At 49.7% G+C, this 21,883-nt stretch overlaps 7 protein-coding genes across 11 annotated transcripts in view; 6 read left to right on the forward strand and 1 right to left on the reverse strand.

Annotated features, from left to right (window-relative positions):
* The first annotated feature begins 18 nt into the window (after positions 1-18).
* LOC6724836 (mitochondrial tRNA-specific 2-thiouridylase 1) lies at positions 19-1,426 on the forward strand. The gene is made up of 2 exons (XM_002105840.4): positions 19-780; positions 866-1,426. The coding sequence occupies exons 1-2, from the start codon at positions 127-129 to the stop codon at positions 1,379-1,381; spliced, it is 1,170 nt and encodes a 389-aa protein (XP_002105876.1). The 5' UTR covers positions 19-126; the 3' UTR covers positions 1,382-1,426.
* Positions 1,427-1,825: 399 nt separating this feature from the next.
* LOC6724837 (cell division control protein 45 homolog) lies at positions 1,826-4,098 on the reverse strand. The gene is made up of 2 exons (XM_002105841.4): positions 2,961-4,098; positions 1,826-2,908 (listed from the first exon to the last, which is right to left on the reverse strand). Exons 1-2 carry the CDS (start codon positions 3,869-3,871, stop codon positions 2,092-2,094), a joined length of 1,728 nt encoding a protein of 575 aa, XP_002105877.1. The 5' UTR covers positions 3,872-4,098; the 3' UTR covers positions 1,826-2,091.
* A 170-nt stretch (positions 4,099-4,268) lies between these two features.
* LOC6724838 lies at positions 4,269-5,088 on the forward strand. Its single transcript, XM_002105842.4, has 2 exons — positions 4,269-4,650; positions 4,710-5,088. Exons 1-2 carry the CDS (start codon positions 4,484-4,486, stop codon positions 5,086-5,088), a joined length of 546 nt encoding a protein of 181 aa, XP_002105878.1. The 5' UTR covers positions 4,269-4,483.
* Positions 5,089-5,164: 76 nt separating this feature from the next.
* LOC6724839 (gamma-butyrobetaine dioxygenase) lies at positions 5,165-6,848 on the forward strand. Its single transcript, XM_002105843.4, has 2 exons — positions 5,165-5,748; positions 6,139-6,848. Exons 1-2 carry the CDS (start codon positions 5,165-5,167, stop codon positions 6,770-6,772), a joined length of 1,218 nt encoding a protein of 405 aa, XP_002105879.2. The 3' UTR covers positions 6,773-6,848.
* A 153-nt stretch (positions 6,849-7,001) lies between these two features.
* On the forward strand, positions 7,002-12,238 carry LOC27208051 (protein suppressor of white apricot). 4 transcript variants are annotated; one of them, XM_016183676.3, is made up of 9 exons: positions 7,014-7,561; positions 8,430-8,602; positions 9,375-9,583; positions 9,689-10,408; positions 10,466-10,787; positions 10,848-10,852; positions 10,913-11,099; positions 11,167-11,295; positions 11,351-12,238. In XM_016183676.3, the coding sequence occupies exons 1-9, from the start codon at positions 7,266-7,268 to the stop codon at positions 12,139-12,141; spliced, it is 2,832 nt and encodes a 943-aa protein (XP_016037620.1). In that variant the 5' UTR covers positions 7,014-7,265; the 3' UTR covers positions 12,142-12,238. The 4 variants fall into 4 exon arrangements, with proteins under 4 accessions (XP_016037619.1, XP_016037616.1, XP_016037620.1 ...); XM_016183674.3 differs by having other exon boundaries at positions 10,848-11,099; XM_016183675.3 differs by lacking the exons at positions 9,689-10,408; positions 10,466-10,787; positions 10,848-10,852; ... (1 more) ...; positions 11,167-11,295; positions 11,351-12,238 and having other exon boundaries at positions 7,002-7,561; positions 8,974-9,436.
* A 153-nt stretch (positions 12,239-12,391) lies between these two features.
* Positions 12,392-21,883, forward strand: part of LOC6740296 (venom serine protease inhibitor) — a 34,726-nt gene continuing 25,234 nt past the window's right edge. For both annotated transcript variants that reach the window (XM_044923635.1, XM_002077136.4), the window contains exons 1-2: positions 12,392-12,742; positions 12,812-13,591. In XM_044923635.1, the coding sequence (XP_044779570.1) occupies positions 12,667-12,742; positions 12,812-13,014 (279 nt within the window). In that variant the 5' untranslated portion in view covers positions 12,392-12,666 and the 3' untranslated portion in view covers positions 13,015-13,591. The remainder of the gene's footprint in view (positions 12,743-12,811; positions 13,592-21,883) is intronic.
* Positions 17,338-18,457, forward strand: LOC6724840 (27 kDa hemolymph protein). Its single transcript, XM_002105844.4, has one exon. It carries the CDS (start codon positions 17,373-17,375, stop codon positions 18,324-18,326), a length of 954 nt encoding a protein of 317 aa, XP_002105880.1. The 5' UTR covers positions 17,338-17,372; the 3' UTR covers positions 18,327-18,457.

Consider the following 21,883-nt stretch of genomic DNA (forward strand, 5'->3'; position numbering starts at 1 on the left):
AACGGAAAGCGCAGCGGCCTTACCAAAAGCACATCAGCTGTTTCTGCCGCATAAACATAAACAGCTGTTCGTTCGTCTAACGTGCGCCACATAACTTTGAAATTATTGTTTTGCCAACGCCGCCCAATGATCCGCAAAGTAGTGGTGGGCGTGTCGGGCGGCGTCGACAGCGCCGTCTCTGCCCACCTGCTGTCGGAGCGAGGATTCAAGGTGCTGGGTGTGTTTATGCGCAACTGGGATGAGGCGGACGAAGTGGGTCGCTGCAGTGGGGAGGCGGATCTGAAGGACGCCGAGTGGGCGTGCCGGCAGCTGGGCGTGGAGCTGCGCCAGGTGAACTATGTGCGCGAGTACTGGACGGCGGTGTTCAGCCAGTTCCTGGACGATTACCAACTGGGCTTGACACCAAATCCGGACATCCTGTGCAATCGCCACATTAAGTTTGACCTCTTTCACAAGCACGCCTTGGAAAATCTCGGCTACGACGCCGTGGCCACGGGTCACTACGCTCGCAATAGTCTGGGCAACTACCTAGAGGGGATTGCCTCAAACAACGACGCCCGCTTGCTAATACCCGCCGATACGTTCAAGGACCAGACATTCTTTCTGGCAGGTATTCCGCGAAAGGCTCTGCAACGCACGATGTTCCCTTTGGGAGACTTCCAAAAGAGCCAGGTCAAGGACTTGGCCAAGAAGATTGGCCTCCAGCGACTGGCCAAAAAGAAGGAAAGCACTGGCATTTGTTTCGTTGGCAAACGCAACTTCAAGGACTTCATACAGGAGGTAAAGCACTTGCCGCGATTAAACAACAAAAGGCAATTCCCTTGATTTCACCACGGTCTCAAACTTGGTTCCCCTCCACTTGCAGTACATCACTTCCAAACACGGTCCCTTTCTAGACATCGACAGTGGAGCCGTGGTCGGCCACCACGAGGGCATCCATCAATGGACTGTGGGCCAGCGGTGCCGCCTGAGTTCATTCCTTCAGCCCTATTTTGTGGCCAGGAAAGAGGCCGCCAGCAATACCATCTATGTGGCATCTGGCCACAATCATCCCGCCCTTCTCAGCACCCACATAGACGTCGATCCGCCCAACTGGCTGTGTTCCAAGTCCCAAAAGATTCTTTCGGACACTGGCAGCTTAAGGTGTCGCTTTCGCTTCCAGCACACCAAACCATTAGTGGACTGTCAGCTGAGCATCTCTCCCAGTAACACCTTTCTTGTCGAATTGGACGCTCCTTTAAGAGCTATTACACCAGGACAATATGCCGTGTTTTATGACGACACAGCTTGCTTGGGTTCGGCCCGCATCCTCAGCGCTAATCCCATAAAGAAAAAAAACGCACAGACGCAGCAAGCTCAAGCCGCAAATCTGGTTAGCTGATGATGTTTCCTCTTAGCCAGAAAATAAACCAAATGTAAGAATTCAGTCCAACTGGCAACAATTTTTTTTAAACGAAATTATTTTATTTAATTGACTAGCGTACTATTACCCAACTACTAACTATGCTCTTTGTGAAGGTGACGTTTGCACATTTGTCAGCATTATTGCAGATGTTCCACAACTCTGTCCAATTCTGGAATGCGTCCAAGTAATCTTGCAGTGCGTCTGAGGCCTCGATAATGCTGTTCTTTTTGTCAGTACCGCTGTGTCGTCAGCATATGTGCCAATCAGCACATCTTTACGATCTAATCCAGTGACTGCTGTCTGGGTGGGCATGTCCGCGGAGGAGATGGAGTGTAGAGTAGGGCCTACAACACTTCCTTGAGGTACTCCAGCATGCCAACATGGCATGTATAATAGATTTTTATAAATTTAGACGCCGAGTAAATGTTAGACGTGAATCGACACTTTTAATTCCATGGTAAACACTTTAATTTAAATTTATTATTCTAGGTCAAATTTACAATTAGTTTTTGAAAAAGGACATTTAATTTGTATTTTGTGGTCCTAAGCGCAATGATAAAGTTATTAACACACAATCGTACATAAATAGGGTTTGGTAAAATCTTAAACTAAGTGTAAAACTAGCTTCGCACATAATATGATTGAGCAGGGATGTCGGTAGCAGGTAGAATAAAAGGCGGCGTGGATCAGGCTAAGAGCACCGTGAGGGAGTCCAGAAAGCGGGTAAGGTCGCTCTGTCGCAGCTGCACCACCGCTGGCTCGAAAAAGTCCTGCAATAGAGCAACCCCACTCTTTTGCGCCGCCTGCTCGAAGGCCTTGCCAAAGAAGTTTCGCGGAGAATCTTCCCTCACCGGGACAATGCCTACCAGCAAGCACATGCCTTCCGAAGCGTTCAGGGGACAACTTGCGATCAGCGGCAAGTCCGGAGCCTGCCTGGCTCTACTCGTGGCCACATGTCCGCGCAAAAGAAAGCGAGCCAGCAGTCCAAGGGCATAGGGGTATGAGAAGAACGCGTGTTCCTCCTGCAGAACGTAGTAGAAAAAGGAGCCTGCTGAATGAACTTGGCGTGCCTCCAAGCTGCTCTGCACCTGCCGAAAGACAGCAGCATGCAAAAGCTTGGCCTGGTCGATGCCTGCAGACAGCAGCTGCTTGTGCTGACGACTCAAAGCATCCGAGGCCTCCAGAAAGCAATCCTCTGGAGTCTTGTGCTTCTTCACGGACTCCATGATGGCGAGCAGGGCATAAACGTAGTCCGCCGCAGCATATCTGCTGCGGTAGCCGTAGCTCAGCGTAAAGGTGCCGTAAACTATGTCCGCTATGTCGTACTTCTCCGCCAGGCGCTCCACCATCGAGAAGAACTCCTTGCGCAACACCAAATCCATGGCTCCGTACGTTTGGCGGGCGTGCACCAAGGGCAGTCCCATCTCGAGCAGCAGCTCGTGTAATCTCTTTTCTCCGCGCAGTGTCCACAGCTTCAGCTGGCATGAGGAGTAGCGGGAATACCTACGATTATACTACATGATTAAATGGCATAGAATACACTGTCAATGCTCACCTCATGGATTCCGTGACGGGCCAGTGGCGGTACAAGACCAGATGCAAATCATTCTCGAAGGTTATCTTGGAGGCACTCATCGTGTTCTGATCGTTCGTTTTGTTCGTCAGTCGGGACACATGCGACTGGATTTCCTCCAGCTCCAAAGTGTACGCTCCACTCTCGATCTTGCCCAGCAGCAGCTGCTCCGTGATGCCCACAATGGCCCACCAGAGTAGGTCCATGTTGTCTTTTGAGAGCTTCCAGGCCAACTCAAAAACCATCAAAGCAGCGGATCTGCCGTAGTAGCTGAACTGCGTGTACTCGAACATAATCCTGTCGCGCTCAGACTCCCACTGTCGGCGGGCTCGCTGCTTCAGGATGCGCTGCTCGTGCCGCTCCAGGCGACTAAGCTTACGGCTCCTTGGCGCCTGATCCTCCTGGTCCGATTCCCCGGCACCACTGTCGTCGTGCTGCTGTTCCGGGTCAGAGGACTCGTCCTCATCCTCGTCTTCCCCTTCGGAGTCATAGAAAATGGTCTCGAACGCTGGAATATTCTCCTCCAATGAGGCATCCCCCAAGATACACACCTGCCGATCGCTGTAGATGTTACACACATCCAACGGGCGATGTGAGTCGCAGATGAAGAAGGTTACCTCGTCCGCCGGCTGCAGGAGCTCCACAATATCCACGCAGCCGCCGCAGTTCACTAACACCACGTACTTAACGTCGCCCTGGTGCTCTTCATAGGCCCGCTTCAGACCCGTAACGCCCATTATGGGCACCACGGTGTACAGCATGTGATCGTACTTGAACAAGGCCTGCAGGATGCGACTGGCGCAGATGGCATCGATGTCGTAGTTGACCACGATCAAGATCCGCTTGCCAACCAGCTGTCGGTAAAAGTCGTTGCGCAGATCCTGGACAAACATGGCGAACACTTCTGGCGGGAGTCCCAATCGCCTGCTCGAATCTGTCTACGTCTAGACACTACGGTCTCTTTCCAATCGCTTACGAAACAAAGTAGAATTCTACATGAGCGCAGTGCGTTGCATTTTGAGGGTTTCCCTGCGGCTTGCGCTATTTTCCAGCTTCCCACTGCCGCTGTACTCTCCACTTCTGGCAATTGCAATTTGGGAATCAAAAACGCGGGAAACAGCTGGCTTAGCCAGTGTAACCAGTGCGAAAAAAGATTGACGCGGTAATACTATCGTTGCTGGGCTTCCAGCAGGCATCCGACATTCGATTTTGGACCTCGTTCGAAAAGAATACTCTGCGAATTCCAAAAACTTTTGAGCTGCATAAAACCGAAATTATAATCATATTTCTAAATTTTCATAGTTCTTGGCAGTTGCTGCTATTGCAGTAGGAACAATGTTTGGTATTGTCGTGACACTACTAAATATTTCAATGGTAGTAGTTCGAGTGCAACTTATTTTGGCGCTCCAGATACGGTCACACCGCGACGCCCATGTGTTTTGAATTGCCACAAAAGCGAAAGAATCTTTAAATCCACCAGCTTTGTTTGACAAAATCCGAAGACTATGAGCAAGGACAACAAGATGAAGCACCTGACCCAGCTGGGCATCTCCTCACGCATGAACTTCCTGTTCCAGGCCTCGAATTTAATGGCAGTAGGCAATCAACCCAAACTGGCCGCCTACTATGGCAAACTCTGCCGCAATGTGGGCAACAAGGCTGTCATGCACATGTAAGTGGCTTCTCCAGTGGAGTATGGGCAAATAATTCATGGCGTCAACTGGTTTCAAGGGCCCCGGCCTTGAAGCGTTCCCTGTGCAGGCGCTGTTTCCTTCCCCTGATTCCCGGAGTGAATACGGAGCTGCATGTGGCCGAAGGAGCCCAGGATGCCAAGACTGCTGCTCATGCTCCCTCGAACGGAGCAGCCAAAACGAAGAAAAAGCGCCATCGCAGGCAGCGCAAGAAGCCCAAAAGCCAGAACACAGGGAACACCAACCAGGAGGAATCCCAGGTCCAAATCCAAGAAAGTACTGAACAGCTCTCTCTGTTCTTAGAGTGCTCACTCTGCTGCGGCCGGCGAAGCTTTGCGGCGAACAGTCAAAGAGACTGTTGGTTGGAGCAGCCGCAATCCATGGTGCAAGTGGTCTCGTTCCCCAAAGAGAAAGACTAGCGATAAGCTGAAGCTTTGCTTATCAGCCAGCCTGCCTGTTGTGCCATCGCCTGATTGCTCGGCAGTTGAGCCTGGAATGCTGAGCTGTAGGCAACTTATTTCTCGGCTGGCCCTTCTTCGGCAGGCGAGCACATTTGCTTGTGTGCGAGCTCCCGACTATGTGGAAGTCCAGGAGGAGCAGGGCAATCTCCTGAAGTACCCGCAAGTTTGGCTTAGGGACAACTGTCAATGTGCCGAGTGCTTCCACGCCGCCACAAGAGCAAGAAAAAGTCACTGGGAGCGTGGCCCGCAAAATGTACCAGTGTCCCAAGTGGGTTACAACCAGGAGACGAAACAGTTAGAGATCGTCTGGCAGGACAAGCACAGGAGCAATTTCGATCTGGGTTGGCTGAGGGAAAGGGACTTTGGAGAGACTGGCAGAAAGCGTTACTTGGAGGAGGTCTACAAGCCGCCCGCTCAACTCTGGGGAAAAACGGAGTTCGAGGATGTGAGAAGAGAATTTCAATACGAGGACGTGCTGGAGCAAGATGCAGCCCTGAGAGATTGGCTTGAGGCACTGGCAGTCCAAGGATTCGCCATTCTAAAAGGAGCTCCCAACGACATAAATGTGGCCAAGAAGTTGGCCAAACGGATTGGCTACATAAAACGCACCACCTACGGGTAAATATAAACCAATAGATGACATACTCCATCGTACAGTACCAGGGTCATAAAACTCACATTTGCCGAGAGCTGTATTATCTATCAGTCCACTAAATATTATCACTATCGGTTGATTGTTACAGACAGAATCAGGCAATATTCGATTGTGTTTTGGTTTTCAACCAGGTGTCCATTTGTACTCATGATAAAGATTTGAAGATAGTGTTCAAAGCTGGAAAAGAATCTCTCTAGAGCCATAAGAGGAGAACCTCTTTCATTTATTTGATTACCACTAACTCACACTAGATACTCATACAGAATATGTTAGCCACATAAATTAGAGGGAAAACACTATAGTTGCATTACTGAAGTTCAGCTTCAAATTATTTGCTTTCCCGCCTCCCCTAGCGACGTTTTCGAGGTTAAATCCAAACCAAATGCGGGCAACTACGCCTATCTAATGACTCCCTTGCCGCTTCACACCGACATGCCATACTACGAATACAAGGCGGGCATCAACATCCTGCACACCCTCGTTCAGTCGGAGTCAAGGGGTGGAGCAAATACTCTGACAGATGGCTTCAACGTGGCCTCCCAGTTGCAAAAACTGCATCCGGAGGACTTCGAGGTGCTCAAGTCAGTGCCCGTGAATTGGTTTGATATCGGACACGACGGCGACGACTCCAAGCCCTTCCACAGTCTCTGGAGAGCGCCAGTGATTTGTTTGGATGTGGATGGCCGATTCGCGAGGATCAACCAGAACACCACCAAGCGGGACAGCCGGTTCTCCGTTTCCCTGGCGCAGGCCGTGTCCTGGTACAAGGCTTACGATAAGTTCCTTGAGATCGCCCAGTCCGAGGCGGTGGAGTTCAAGACCCAAGCCGGCGATGTGTTTGTCTTTAACAACCTGCGAATGTTGCACGGAAGAACGGCTTACGAGGATGCGCCCGGCAACAAGCGTCATTTGGTGGGCGCCTACGTCGACTGGGACATTATTTACTCCAAGCTGCGAACCCTGAAGTTCCCAAATGCCAAGGATTGACTGAGGGAATGTTGGGAGATTCAGTTGAAATGTATCTATGAATACTAATTAAATGGTTGTGTTTTTTTTACAATTACACATGCGTGTTCACATCGAATACATTTTGGGAGGTTGATGATTACTGTGTCCCAATTTGCTAACGAATTTCACTTGAAACGAGTTTGAATCTTACGATGAACCGCGCCGATACTATCGATAAGAGCCCAGTGGGCAAGCATTTGTCGATACTGTCGTGTTTCAGTAACTCCGCTCTGGCATCGCGATAACATCCATAGAACTGCCACCTCTAGCATAGCATATATGTACTACATTTATACAAATATAAATATAATGGAAATATGAGAATTTAACCAAACACCGCCCGAAATATGAGATCCTCTGAGCACAGATCCTAACAATCGATCTCCTCATAAAGTGAGTGAGTCGCAAGAGACGGAGGGAGCGAGAGAGAGAAGCACTTAAATTGCACGTTCGCTGCTGTTTGTTCGCCGCGATGATGCCCTACAATGTGCGAAACGCCGGTGGCGGAAGCGTTGGCGGAATCCTGCGGCGCACGGGCCAAGGATCGGCCACCGTAACCACGATTCTTGGCAATGGAAACACCCCGGGAGCACTGGGAACCGGAAAAGTGTCCTCATCCAGCATGGAGAACCACAGACAACCGCCGTTGGAACTCCTCGTGTTTGGCTACGCCTGCAAGATTTTCCGGGACGACGAGAAGGCGCGGGAAATGGACCACGGCAAGCAGTTGATTCCCTGGATGGGCGATGTAAATCTCAAGATTGACAGGTTAATAATTGGGACTAACCCGAGCAATAAGTATACGATTAATCAGTACGCACACCACCGTCACACACACACACACGCAGCCACATACCCACCCATGTCGTGTCCCGTTAGGACCGTACTCCCACGCACAGCAGCGGACAAATTGTTAGCAGAGGCAGATCCATACATATATATAGGTATTGTGATCGATAGTATTGTGATTATGGCGTTAGAAGACCGAGTTTGTCGCTATTTATAGCCCTATTTTGCATAATCTAAACAGAACTGAATCAATTTCTATTTGATAGAATCAAGAATAGGGTTTTCTGAAGAGGGTCAAACTGATCGTCTGAGTAGATATTGTAACATTTGTTGTAATAATTCGAGACTGCGAACTGCAGACACACCCACCCATTCTTCCGCCCACACAACCAAAACACACACGCACACACACCATTGTAATAACAGCTCTTTTCAGTGCTTCTCAAACTGTAATCTATATCCATATACAATTTGAAAACTGTAATTCTTTGCCCATTTTAAATGTAATCCGATTAACTTTTTAGCCACCGGAGCGGTATGTATACGAACGATCTCTAGCCTTAAAACCTAATCTAATCTGAAACTGCATTATATATACTATATACCGTATGACTATCAATATTGTGTAAATGCGCGAGAGTGTGCGAAGCAAATGGGACGATTTTCACGGAACGGCCCTGCCTCCCGTTTGTTTCGCCCGCCCCGTTTCGCGTCGCCCCTCAAAATTGCCACGCCCACTGACAATGCTTCTCCCTCCTCTCTGTTTATATTTCTCTGCTTGCTTTCTTTCGGCTCCGCAAACACCATTGCCATTGCGATTACCGCGACTCCCGATACGCGACCACAGATACGATGTGCGTGGAGCCCTCTGCGAACTGGCACCGCACGAGGCGCCACCAGGCGGATACGGCAACCGGCTTGAGTACTTGAGCGCCGAGGAGCAGCGCGCCGAGCAGCTGTGCGAGGAGGAGCGCTACCTGTTTCTGTACAATAACGAGGAGGAGCTGCGACTACGACAAGGTGAGCACCACGGTGGTCTGGTAGTACCTCCAGATACAAACATCCGGGCTGGGGTGTCGATATACTTTACATGGTTTCGAAATTCGAGCGATCTCTTCTTCGAATGTGAAAAAGAAGAGAAGAGATTTCTGGAGCACAGGGAAAATGTCGGTTTAAATACTCCAGTCTAAAAGCTTTAAAAACTAGTTAATATCTAATGAAGTTGGGCTAGGACCCTACTCACATCAGATTGCTAACGCATGTAAACATATCGACACCCCCAATCCCGAACTCCTCAAATAGTAAATTGTATTACAAGTACTGCAAGTGTCATGAAACGCAAAACGCAATCAAACCCAAATCGCAAATCGAAAATAACTTGAACAAGTCAGTACCAATCACATCAAATCCAACCACCGATAAAGATACCACCGACATCCCCTCGATATTTCCAGCGAGTCCGTTCTTGGAGCAGGTAAATACGTAATCCTCACTACCTGACAGATTAAATCGTTTTTTTCAGGTTGGAGCGACTTCTTGGGCGTGTGTAGTCAGGGATCCAGATCCATGATCGCCTTGCCGGGGAAGGCTCAGGCTCTAGCGATTTTTGTTATCCAGCACCTTCCTCTATCTCTTTCTCTCTGTATCTCTCTCTCGTTCGCATCAACTCGAATACGTTTCTCTCGCTCTGATTCGAATTAGTTATTGCTGCCACCCTTCTCCTCCCGTACTAAAATCGCACATCTTCGTGTGTTCTCTGCTCTTATTTTGGCCGAATTCGCTGATCCTGCAGAGGAGGACCTCAAGCGACTGCAGCAGGAAACCTCCGGCGGCAGCTTCTGCCAGGTGGGCTTTCAATACGATAGCCAGTCGGCAGCCTCCACTTCCCTCGGTGGCTCCTCAACGGCGACCTCCCAGCTCTCGCCGAACTCCGAGGAGAGCGAGCTGCCCTTCGTCCTGCCCTACACCCTGATGATGGCACCACCCTTGGACATGCAGCTGGTGAGTCAAAGCATGAAACGAAGATCAAGAGAAGCCTTCCCCTAAAAAATGTTTTGCAAGAACCTAAAAAGTTATGGTAGTAATGGTTTCTTAATTGCTTTTCAGCCCGAAACGATGAAGCAGCACGCTATTATCGAGAAGACTGCTCGCTTTATCGCCACCCAGGGCGCCCAAATGGAAATTCTAATCAAGGCAAAGCAGGCGAACAACACGCAGTTCGATTTCCTGACCCAAGGTGGACACCTGCAGCCCTACTACCGTCACCTCTTGGCTGCGATCAAGGCGGCCAAATTTCCGCCCGCACCAGAAACTCCGTTGGATCAGCAGAATACAGACAAGGAAGCACCCTCAGCGGACGACCACAGCGAGGAAGTCGCGGGTGGAAGGAGGAACCCCAATCAAGTGGTCATCACGGTGCCCACCATCAAGTACAAGCCCTCGGCCAACTGCGCCTACACCCAGCTCATTAGCAAGATCAAGGGCGTGCCCCTCCAAGCGGTATTGCTGGAGGACGAGTCAAGCAATCCAGGGAACTCGCAGCACTCGGGCGGCACCGCCTCGCCCGCACTTAGCTGTCGATCCGAAGGACACAACAGCCAGGGAGGGGAGTTCACACCCGTGCTGCTGCAGTACAACGGTAGCACCTTCACACACGAGGAGGAATCGTCGAACCGGGAGCAGCAGGATGATAACGATGGCAACAGTGGTGAGCCGCCGCAGGTGGAGCTGCTTAAGAACACAAGTGCGCTGGCGTTGGCCCAAAACTATAGTTCAGAAAGTGAGGAGGAGGAAGATCAAGTTCAGCCAGAAAAGGAGGAGGAGAAGGTGGGCACTCTCACAATCTAAAGTTCATGTGTATAATCTGTCATTTCTTTATTTCAGAAACCGGAGCCCGTGCTTACCTTCCCCGTTCCGGAGGACAATCTAAGGCACATAATCGACAAGACGGCCACATACGTAATCAAGAACGGACGCCAGTTTGAGGAGACCCTTCGCACGAAGAGCGTGGAAAGGTTTAGTTTCTTGCTGCCGGCCAATGAGTACTATCCATACTACTTGTACAAAGTGACCGGCGATGTGGATGCGGCTTCCAAGGAGGAGAAAACTAGGAAAGCAGCAGCTGTAGCTGCCGCCCTGATGTCAAAGAAGGGGCTTAGTTTTGGAGGAGCAGCAGCTGCAGTGAGTGGAAGCAATCTGGATAAGGGTGAGTTAAGGACAAAGGGATTTTCCATGTTCGGTATTTAATTGGTATTTGTTTTTGTAGCTCCTGTAAGTTTCTCCATTCGGGCTCGCGATGACCAATGTCCATTGCAACACACTTTACCGCAGGAAGCCAGCGACGAGGAGGCTAGTTCGAGTGCTGCTGGGGTGGAGCACGTGCGACCGGGTATGCCAGATAGTGTGCAACGGGCCATCAAACAGGTAGAGACGCAGTTGTTGGCCAGGACCGCCGGGCAGAAGGGCAACACCACGGCTTCCCCATCCTGTTCCTCACCGCAAAAAGAGCAGCGACAAGGTACGATAAAGTTATATATATATCAAGAATACCCTGATATTAATAATTGCACTATTTTGTTTTGAAGCTGAGGAGCGTGTTAAGGACAAGCTGGCGCAGATTGCCCGCGAGAAGTTGAACGGAATGATTTCACGCGAGAAACAATTGCAGTTGGAACGAAAGCGAAAGGCCTTGGCCTTTCTTAATCAGATAAAAGGTGAGCTCATCGTAAATCGAACGCTATTGTGTATAATCTCGTCGATTTCCACCAGGTGAGGGTGCCACTGTGGGCTCTGCTGTGTCTGTTGTTGGTCCGAATCCTCCGGAGTCGGCGGCCGGAGCTGCTACCGCCGACAGTGGTGACGAGTCTGGTGATTCTGTCCGTTCCATACCAATTACATATTTTGGGCCCGACGACGATGACGAAGTCGGTGAACAAAGGCCTGAGATGAGGCTCAAAGGGGGCACGACGAAGGACGAGGAGGACGACGATGATGAGGATGGCGGCGATCTGGAGAAGTACAACTTGCTCAACGACGATAGCACGAACACCTTTACCAGCAAACCCGTTCTTCCTCCCACCGCTGCTCCACCTGCTGCCGTTCTGCTTTCTGACGACGATGACGTCCAGCTTGTGACCACTACCTCAACGCGGTCCTCCAGCTCGCGCCATCTTAAAACCCACCGCCGGAGCAGAAGTCGCAGTAAGAACGTCCGAAGCAGTGACAGCAGCCGTTCTAGTCGAGAGTCCTCGCGCCGACGGCGTCAGAAGAGCAGCAGGCGTTCCAGGGAGCCATCATCGAACCCGCCACGTAAGTCCCAGCATTCGTCAACGCAGCGAAAAAAAACCCCCAAAAAGAGGAGGCGCAGCAAAAGTAGAAGTCGCTCTAAAAGCATCCGGCGGAGTAGGAGCATAAGCATATTAAGAACCAACCGGCGGAGCAGATCGCGTAGCTCCAGCTGTAGAAATGCAGAACAGCGACGCCAGCAGGACCGACGGCGCACTCCCACCAAGAAGTCCCACAAGCGGCACAAGCGACGCAGGCGCAGCAGCTCCCCCTGAGAATCTTCCTAGAGCTCCGCAACCACCTTCACATTTCAAAGTTTTTTGTAGTTTACAAGTTGCATCAAATAAACCACCAACATATTTTTGTAAGCAAGCGCTGTGGTTCCCACAAAGGAGATGGGAGTACGTGGAAGTGAATTCCCCATTAGTGGTTTATCTTCTGCGAAGTCGACTTCGGGATGCCCTACGCGCTGTTTTTATATTACGTATAAGTTCAACAAATTGTATGTAAAATCGATAATCTACATCTTGGACCAACAAAATAAGTGGTAAACTTCGAGCGAGGGAAGTCCAGGATGTAGGAGTTCGATGCCCTATTGGTGTTTATAATTTTATGTATTTTGTGTAAAAGTAACCTATGTATAAATCCGTGAAGTTTCCTACGATTCTGAAATTCCGTCATACGCCAATGTTCAGATTCGCCGTATACCCTTCCTGCCCACTCCGCACAGTGGGTATAAAAGCGAGGGAGCGGTGAGCTCATCGATTTAGTTTAGTTTGGATGCTCCGCAAGTCTCGACGATGCTTCGCTCAAACTATCTTTTGCTGATCAGCGGTTGCTGCCTGGTTTTCGCTGTCTCAGCGCAGATTCCCATCAGTAAGTGCATCCATTCCTTGGAGAAACCCCAGAAACACGCCCCTTTAACAAGCTTCTGACAATCCCTAGCGCCCCGGAGTTGCCCGGCGAACGAGACTTTCCTGGCCTGTGGTCCCGATTGCCAAACGGAGTGCGCCACGCTGGGAAAGCCCTGTCTGGTCAGGCACATCCGATGCCCAGATGGATGCTACTGCAACAAGGGCTTCGCGAGGAACGCCGCGGGCACGTGCATCCCCCTTCGGCGGTGCAGCACAGGCGGCTACGGAAACTGAATTAACTGAGCATGGAATACGGTCTTATTAGAAGCAGCTCAAACACTGAAAACGGCAAGACAATAAAGTTCACTGGCATTGTGTATGGCGCGTACAATAATGCAATGATAATGAGGCCACAGCGTGGCTGAAAACGAACCAGCGATATCTGGGTGCGATTCTGATGGAGGTGCAAGCCTAGGCCTCGCAGGTGTTGTCAATATGATCATTTCTCAAGTTTACCGCTACGTTTTATCATTTAGTGCTGTACTGGTTGTACCAGTTTTGGGCTTTTGATCCAGCTATTATTGTAATCAAGACAGCAAGCTTTATCAGTGAGAAAGCTCTGGTTTCGTCTTATCTCTTCATCGAAAGCACTGCGTTTTTGTGTGCGGTAAGTGTGAGTTCCAGCACTGCCGAAATACAAAGTGTGATAACTGTGTTCTATTGTAGCGTGTGTATTGTTTGTTTAAACAAACATTTAGTGCGATCAAAGTGTTAATGTTAATGTTAATGTGCGTTTCTTGGAGCGACGGATATCTAATCGGCGGAGGAGATGATGGTATGTTCTTGGGCCAGGCGTCGTCGTGAAGTAAAGGTTAGTACTGCACAGTCTCGTAGAAAGTAAGAAATCGCGTGCTATCAGTGGGGAATGGGAGCCTGAAGTCAGACACTAGTCGTAGGAATCCCAGTAAGGCTTGGAATCCGATGGTGGGGCATCAGGATATCAGGGAGACGGACTCTCCACTTCCGTCACCTAAGCCGTGTAGCGCAATCGAGCCACCGATGACAACAAGCTGAATACGAAATGTAAATGTTTGCCGTCATCGAGTCGAAAATGTTGGTGAGCGCCGACGCCAAACGTTAATAAACTCCCCCCAGGAGGAGAAGCAGCAGGGAGGCGGGACGGTCTGCTCGATTTACATGAGCAAACATTTGAAACTACCTCGTCCACTTTCCCTGCCACTTTTGCCCACTGCGTGCGCCCTGTAAATTTAGCGGCCGCGTGTGGGAAAAATCAGGGATTCAACGTGCCTCGACTATCGGATACCCTTGCCCATTTTAAAGTCGAATGCGCCGATGTTTCACGACTGGTCAGTCGAATTGTGAGTTGTTAGCCGCCTTAGGTTACCCGGGCTTTCCAGGCTTTCCAGGCTTCCAGGTGTAAAAGGGGGTATCAAACAAGCAATGGAAATGTTCGTTTGGTTTCGGATTTGCTAGCCAAACATGGGTGTGAGTTCCTGGGTCCCACAGAAGCCACAGCACCGTCCCTTTTGTTGTCGAAGACGCTGGGAAATATTCCTCAAATTCATTGAATACCGCATCGTGATCAGAAGGAAAAGGCTGAATTGAGGAGGCGGCGGGCAGAGCGCCTGCTGTGCAGACCTGCGGAAATTCAAACGGAATCAAAGTGAAAAGTTCGGTAAAAAATCATCGACACACGCGACGGGAGTATATGCCCCTTCGCACTGCCACTCCTGCGGCAGGATATCAGCAGCAGCAGCAAGAATAACACAGCGACTGTCAGTCAATCCTCGAGTGCTCGAAAGGATGCGAGATGGCGAAAAGTGAACTGAAGTGGAGTGAGGTGAGGTGAGGTGTGCGTGGCAGAAGGCAAGAGTTTCTCTTTGCCAATTCAGAGACCCAGGAACCCAGGGAAAGCAAACGAACGAACGCAAAAAGAAACAAACAAACAAACACCATGAAGGAAAAACAAACACACGAGCAAACAGAGCACGAATAATTTGACTTTATCTAAGCGCCAGTCAACCAATTCGCATTACCCAGAAAAGGAGTAAAAAGGGTGCCCTCTTTTCTTTTCCTTTGCCATTGTTTATTGGCTTATGCTTGGGGTTAACAGATTTATCCTTCAGCAAGAAGGACCTACTTCCTCCGGGGCTTGAGAGGTACTCAAACGTAAGGACCGGCCAGCGAGTATTCAAACATTCCATGTTGGTTTTAAAAATATCCATCTAAATTCGGGCGAAGGAAAGGGAAGCGAAACATATCGGCCCCTTTTCGGATGCTGCGACTAACAAAAGTTTGTTTGCGGTTTGTTTTATTTATTGCATTTCTTTCGCCACTCTTCTGTTGCTCGTCTCCCATGGAGCACTTTTCAAATCGTGGTGAGTGGGCTTGAACAGTGGGTTCTGCACCCCAAAAAGACCCTCTTTGAAGGTCCAAAGTTGTGACTCGATAAACTGCATTTCTCATTTGTGTTTGCGGTTTGAACTCGATTAAATTCTGCTTCTGGGCGACGAACAACGGAGCTCCCAAGATTGTGCTAGCTCGAAACTGGGTAGTGAATCCATTTATAGCTAGGCAACGTGGATAACCTATTAGCTTCAGCTCGTACATCCGCATTGATTACGAATTGAGCCATTGGTCGCTGTTCAGCCGTCTGAGCGAAAGAATTCAAATTAGATTTAGCACATTTCTGCATGATTTTGACATCATTGCACGCAAAAGAAACCTTCGAATGCTTAGGCTCCTGCTGCCAGCAACAAATATCTTTATTACCACCCTCAAGCTAATTATCATTGGCCAATCGCATCGCACACACATGAGCGAACGGCAAAGCGGAAACGGAAGCGATGGCAAAGCAATTGGCAAATGGCATCCGTCTGCTCCTCGCCCCTCTGACCCCTCCCCCTATTGGCAGCTGCAATTAGGCGGTCGCCAAACATCCGCTGCATCCTGCCACCCACTTGTGCATCTATAACTGGCGACCGACGGACTGAAAATGCCACAAGTGTGCCTCCCAATGTCCTGATTTCATGTGTCATTTAATTAAAATGAAGGGATTTTGCAGCATTACATTAGTTTTGCGGAGAATTTAATTCCCCAAATTGATTCACTGGCAATGACAACAATTCCGTCCATCGGACTTCATAAAATGTGGGCCCAAATGTTTAATTAGTACGAAATTGATAGATTAAATATCCCGTTTCAGCAGAGGAATATCCGCCTGCATTTGTTGCTACCTTGGACAAATGCAGAAATGCCAGCTCATTGCAGCCAACTAATGCTGCCACACCCCTTGCCGCCGACTAAGTGCTGCCCCTGGCAACGCCCACAAGCGAAACAGTGAGCAGCAATTAATTGTGCTCATTTTTTAGGAATCCCTGCCACGCGCTTCATTTCAATTTGCTGTGAATTCCCCCGTTTTCGCCGCTTTGGCTTTGGCTCCGCTAGCTGCAATTTTCGGTATAATTTTTAACCGAGAATTCGCTGTGCCAGGCACCCTATGCTCGCCTCGCCACGCCCCTCCCGCCAGCCGCCCCTTTCCGATGTTGTTTATTGCGCTTGCAACTTCCGCAACAAACGAAGATAAATTGTTACTTTCTTGCTCGCTGCTCCTGTTTTTAGTTGCTGTCGGTGTTCTTTGGATGGTCGTGCTTCAAGTGTTGCTATATTTCTACCCCGCATAGTGGGTGGCATGCTGGCTGCAGAGGAAGCCTTTTGAATGAAGGTTGACCCGTGTAGAAAATGTATTAATGAGCACTTTCGAGTGATTTCAGTAGCAATAGATAGCCAGCAGCTAGCAGCTGCTAAATGTTAAGATTCTACATGTATGTATATTCATCTGATTAGGCTTATTGAACATGATTCGACGATAATCCCACGCGATCAAGAAAGAACGGCGATAGGGCTTATCGCTCACCAACGACTGTTAGATTGCTATCAGCTTGATTGCCTTACTTACTCGATCTCACGCTCTTTTGAAGCGGGAAAGTCTTAATGTGCCCGACATTAACTCCCTTGATAACAGCGAACCCTATTCCCATTTGCCTTAGCTTCAACTTATTATCAATGGCCCTATTTGAACTGCAGCCAGGTTTATCATCTTATGTGCACATCAAACGCAGGCAGGTAGGTATTCTAGTTAATCAATACAATCGAGCTATAATCGCAACTTAAGCCGTTTTGGGCCAGACAGCCCCGAGACTTTGATTGGCTCAGTCCATTGCAACTTATCTGTGTAATGTTACACCTTGGACTTAATAAAAAAAAACTCTAAATCGTTCGATTGGGTAGCACCCTACGAAAATGTGTGTTTGCTCTGATGGATAGTTTGTGGATAGTTCCGATACCGATGCAGCTTTCACTTTCTTAGTTTCCTGCCACATTGGATGTTCCATACGGACAGCATACTCGTACTGTGTCGATGGTTGTTTACCCCGACTGATTACCGATACACGAATTAGGCGGGAGATTGGCTTTGTGGGTCGCCCTAATCTCAGACATTGACCCCTCCGTCGCCCCAGCGGATCGGGAGATAGTGGTGCTACCCACACTACACCACCCCACACCCTGAAGATAAGAAACCCCGGCTGCGAGCTCCGGCTCTCCGCATTTTGCAGCCAGTCAGTGCGAGAATGTCGAGCTGGTCGCTTTGTCCGCTTTTACTGGCCTTCGCGGTTCACGCCGTGCTTGGATCCGTGGATTTGGCTGGTTCCCTGGATCCCTCGCTGCTGGAGAACGTGGATGTGGACCAGCTGAGGTCCAACTATCTACCCCAAGGCCTGCAAAACACCAATGTCACCTTGGCCGACTTCCAAAAGTTGCTGCAGTCGAAGTGCGAGAAGGCCAATGGCCATTTGCCAAAAGGATCAATTAACGCCTCTGACCTGAGCAAGTCCATCGAGGATGCGGGCATGCACCTCGCAGAATGCCTCTCCGGATTGGCCAATATGACGGAGATCCAGGCGGAGATCGAGGAGGCGAGTCCCAAGGGCGACCTGGACGTGGTCTTCGAGAAGTACTGCCTCCGCTTGCCGCAGGCCAAGACCTGCCTGAAGAACTTCAACGACGCGCTCCTGCCCTGCCTGACCACCGATGAGAAGACCCACAACGCGGTGCTGCAGAGGATTGCGGACAAGCTGCTGGAGTTCATATGCTACAAGAACGGAGACCAGATTGCGCTCTTCATCGCCGAAGAGGGCCCCGAGTGCCTGCAGCAGAGTCGCGAAGGCATCGCCAATTGCCTGAACTCCTCCTTCGCCGGATATCTGCCCAAGACGATTAGCCCGGAGTGGGATCTGCCCCAGCTGGTCCTGGGTCCGAAGCAGTGCGTCGACCTCTACGCGTTCGAGACGTGCACCGTTAGTCTGCTGGAGAAGTGCGATACGATCACTCCCAGCAATATCGTAGAGTCCATGTTCCGGTACGTTAGGAAGGAGTCCTCCTGCCAGCCCCACATCGACAGGGTCAAGCTGCAGCACCGCAGAGCCCTGCCCTTGACCAGTGGGTCCGGCTCATCCGTATCCCTGCATCTCACCTGGACCTCTGCGAGCCTGCTAATGGCCACTTTACTCGCCCGACTGGCTTAACATCCTCTGCTCTCTCTTTTTTTTTGTTTGATATTTTATAATTATGTTTAATAAACTTTGCAAAGTCGGGAACGGAGTCTCTGCACCGGACGGACGGACGGACGGACTGCCGCCCGGCGTAAGCCGCTTAACGGATTCCCTTTTCAACTCCGGGCATCTGGAAGGGCAGGCGTCTGCGGAAAGAGGGTTAAGGAAGCGGGGCCCAAAGTGTTAAGCTGCATAAACACAAGCCTGAAATATGAACGGCGACTGGGGTCATCCCAGGTGCACTGTCAATAATTTGATTGACTTCAGTAGCAGAAAATGTGAATTTACGACCAGATAACGTCTTATTAAGAACCTTTAAAGCCGTGTCACTGATCGTTATCATCACATTTTCGCACACATTCCAAATTCCATATTCAGCGTCTGGCAGGCATTCATTTCTCTCAGTGCAGTCGCACCATATTGCGCTTATCGGACGGCAGCAGCTACAGAAGCTATAGCTGTAGCAACCGAAACTGTGGAATATACTTGTAGAGAGCAACGCAATCCTCATCCGAATCCGAATCCGGAGCAGAAGCTAAAGCTGCGCCGGTTGAAGGGTCACTCGAACGCGTCTCTTATCGCCAGACACAAAGACAAAGGGATTGATGGCTGGATGGCCGGGGGGGAAGAGAAGATATTGGGAGAAAGTAGGAGGAATAGGGCTTAGCTGGCACCGCCTGGCACTGCCTGGCACTGGCTGGCTGAACTCAGTTTCGAGCGTGGCAGCGCGATAAGCAAATTAATTTGCGATGATTTTCCGTCTTATTTCATTGGTTCTTCACTTGCTGCAGTCTTCGAAAATCCTGGTCTCGAATGTCATGAAAACTAATACAAAACCTAGATACTTAGCTTTTTGATTGAGCAGTTTGAGATCTGAGCAAAATCTTATTTCTTCTTCAATTGTAGAAAAAGGTAAGCGTTGACCTCGAGATGGGTGACAAAATAATGAATCCGTCCAGCAAGTCGCTGAGTTTCGGAGGAAAATGAGGTTGACTTAGCTGCATGCATACCCTGCCATCCGTGAATGGGGCATTCCTCTGCTATTGCGATTTCGGGCAGTCTTGGCCGGACAGCAAAAAGTGAAACCGCAACTGTCATCATTTCACAGGCGACTGCAGCTGGGGGCTTGTCATCCTTGGCGGGGGAAAACCCGAAAGCAAGGACTCAGCCTTGGCGTCCGTCCGTGCGTCTCCTGGAGGCCATTTTGAAGGTAGACCAAGCGTGAAATGAAATAGACGGGCTCTTATTTGGCTCAGTCCGGTAATCCCTCTTCGGGATATTCTTCCCCAGTACTGGAAGTATTTTAAGCCGAGAAATATATGCTATATTAGAGGGTACCTTTTTTCTATACCCCGCGAAATCGCATCCAGCCTGCTAAATTAATACTTAACCCATTCTCACCGAGATTATCGGCGACTTTGAGTAGTTAACCCGTCGCAAGTCCTCGGCTAACAAGTCATAAATGTTGCAAACTTAATTAGGACTGCAGTTCGCCGAGTCCGCCAAGTTGCGACCACCGCTCCCTCCGCTCCCTCCGCGCCCTCCGCAGTCCATTATTGATGTGAAAAATGCGGAAAATGAATGCGTTTCCGGTACTTTTCGCAAGTTGGCAGCTAAATTGCAGCGGCCATGAATCATTCGCGAGTTCGCGACTTTCCCGCTGCCATTTTCTACTCTCGCAGCAATTCTCACATTCGGCGATTCGCAAGGAGCAGACAAACTTTGTACGTGCCACGCGAACTATTGCTAGAAAGCAGGGGCGCGGGTTTGGCAGGGGTTAAGGGCCACAGAAAGTTGGCTGGCAAATAATTGCACGTCATTGGCCAAATTATTGGCCCCTCTCGTTTTGGGTGGAAATAAACTGGAAGGGGTGTCGAGTGCAGGGCAGCCAAGTGGGAAATGCCCCTCCCCTGCAGTGTTGCACTTTAACCGCTTTCAACAAACTGTGACCATTTCCATAGCATACGGGTATATGTATTTGGTGCAGCCTATTGCCAATTTAAATTTCCCCTCTTTTGAATGACCCACTTTCTCATTGAATGCAGAAATTAAGAAAGCAAATACGGCGGAAGACAAAGAGAAGAAGAAGTGCCGCCTGCACCTGTCAAACTTAATTAAATATTTCAATTTTGGCCCGGCAAAGCCGCAACTATCTCTAATTGTGCACGCGTTTTCCATTCCGACTCCAGTCCCTTTCTCTGGGAAATGGAAAAGCGTAGAAGAGTTTGCAAAGGGTGGAGGAGGCTTCGGTGGAGTTTTCACCTGAGGCGACTGTGCCTGTTGGTGTCCCACGCTTCAACGCTCATTTGCAAATGTTTGGCTACGTGGTACGGTGTGAAAAGCGCGCCGCATCGGGGGCACAGTGGGATGGAGAAAGTGGGTGGTGGGGGATGGGGTTGCAGGTTGGTGCGTTGAAAGGGTTGCAGGGAAAGCGCAGACTGGGGACCCATGGGGAAATTTCAGCCGAAGCAGCAGCTGACAGATTGAATGCATCTTTGTTTAGGGGTTATGCGAGAACTCAAAAGGGGTTAAAAGGGGTCAACTGAGGCCGGGCTGCGTACATGCTCGCAGAGGATTCACTGTACTTGTACTAATGGAGATCGGCATAAATGCGACTGTATTGGCAAAAATCATAGCCACTTCATAGCTTGATTACCTTTGATTATGGATTACCTTTGGGATGCATTTCTTTTTAAACGAGTATGACTCAATGTTGGATATCAATGGTGAAACCGCCGGCAACTGAGGCCTTCAATTAACCTCCTAATGCTCTGACTAATTGATTTTGAATTTAATTTGGCAAGCTGTCGCCATGTCGAAGGAGTCGATAAAGGATTCTATCGAGCCCGCCCATTTCCCACATTCTCACGCACTTTCATTTAATTGCCATGGGGCTGGGGCACACAGCTTCGTCCCCTTTTCGCCTCTCTACTCTACTTACCCCGCTCCCCTTACCCTCCTCTTCAAGCTTTCCACTTCATGTTTGCAACACTCCAAGCGCGCTTTGTCTCCTTGACTTTCACCTTTCTCCTCTGTCTTCTGTCTTCTGTGCTCATGTTGGTTTTACGCATGAATGTCTGTGTGCCAATGCGTGTGCGTGCGTGCATGTGTGTATGCGTGTGTGTGTGTGCATGTGAGTGGGGGAGCGGCTGGAGAAAGCGAGATGGTGGGGGGTTAGGTAACCGCAGGAGAACTCCGGGGAATATTTGGCATCCACAAGTACGTATACTTTGGGGTCTAATTTGCGGTTGCTGGCGCAGCTCAATTTACAAGTGAGAAATTAAGATGTCGGCGAAACTTTCCTGCAAACACCTCTGCTCCTCTGCTCACTCCGGAGAAAGTGCGCTGAATGTTCAAGGGGGGGGCGTCGGGTTGCATACTGTGGAGAAAGATAGAGATTTGGAGAAACTGCTATGTCCTAGAACGCCGCAAAGTCCTCGAAGGTTTTAGGGCCATCACAGCCAATGCAATTTGTAACATATTTTTCGAAACATTTCCCTTCATTTTCCCCCCATTTTCCCTAAAAATCC

This window comes from Drosophila simulans, chromosome X (genome assembly GCF_016746395.2).
Source record: "Drosophila simulans strain w501 chromosome X, Prin_Dsim_3.1, whole genome shotgun sequence".
In the NCBI taxonomy this organism is placed as follows: domain Eukaryota; kingdom Metazoa; phylum Arthropoda; class Insecta; order Diptera; family Drosophilidae; genus Drosophila; species Drosophila simulans.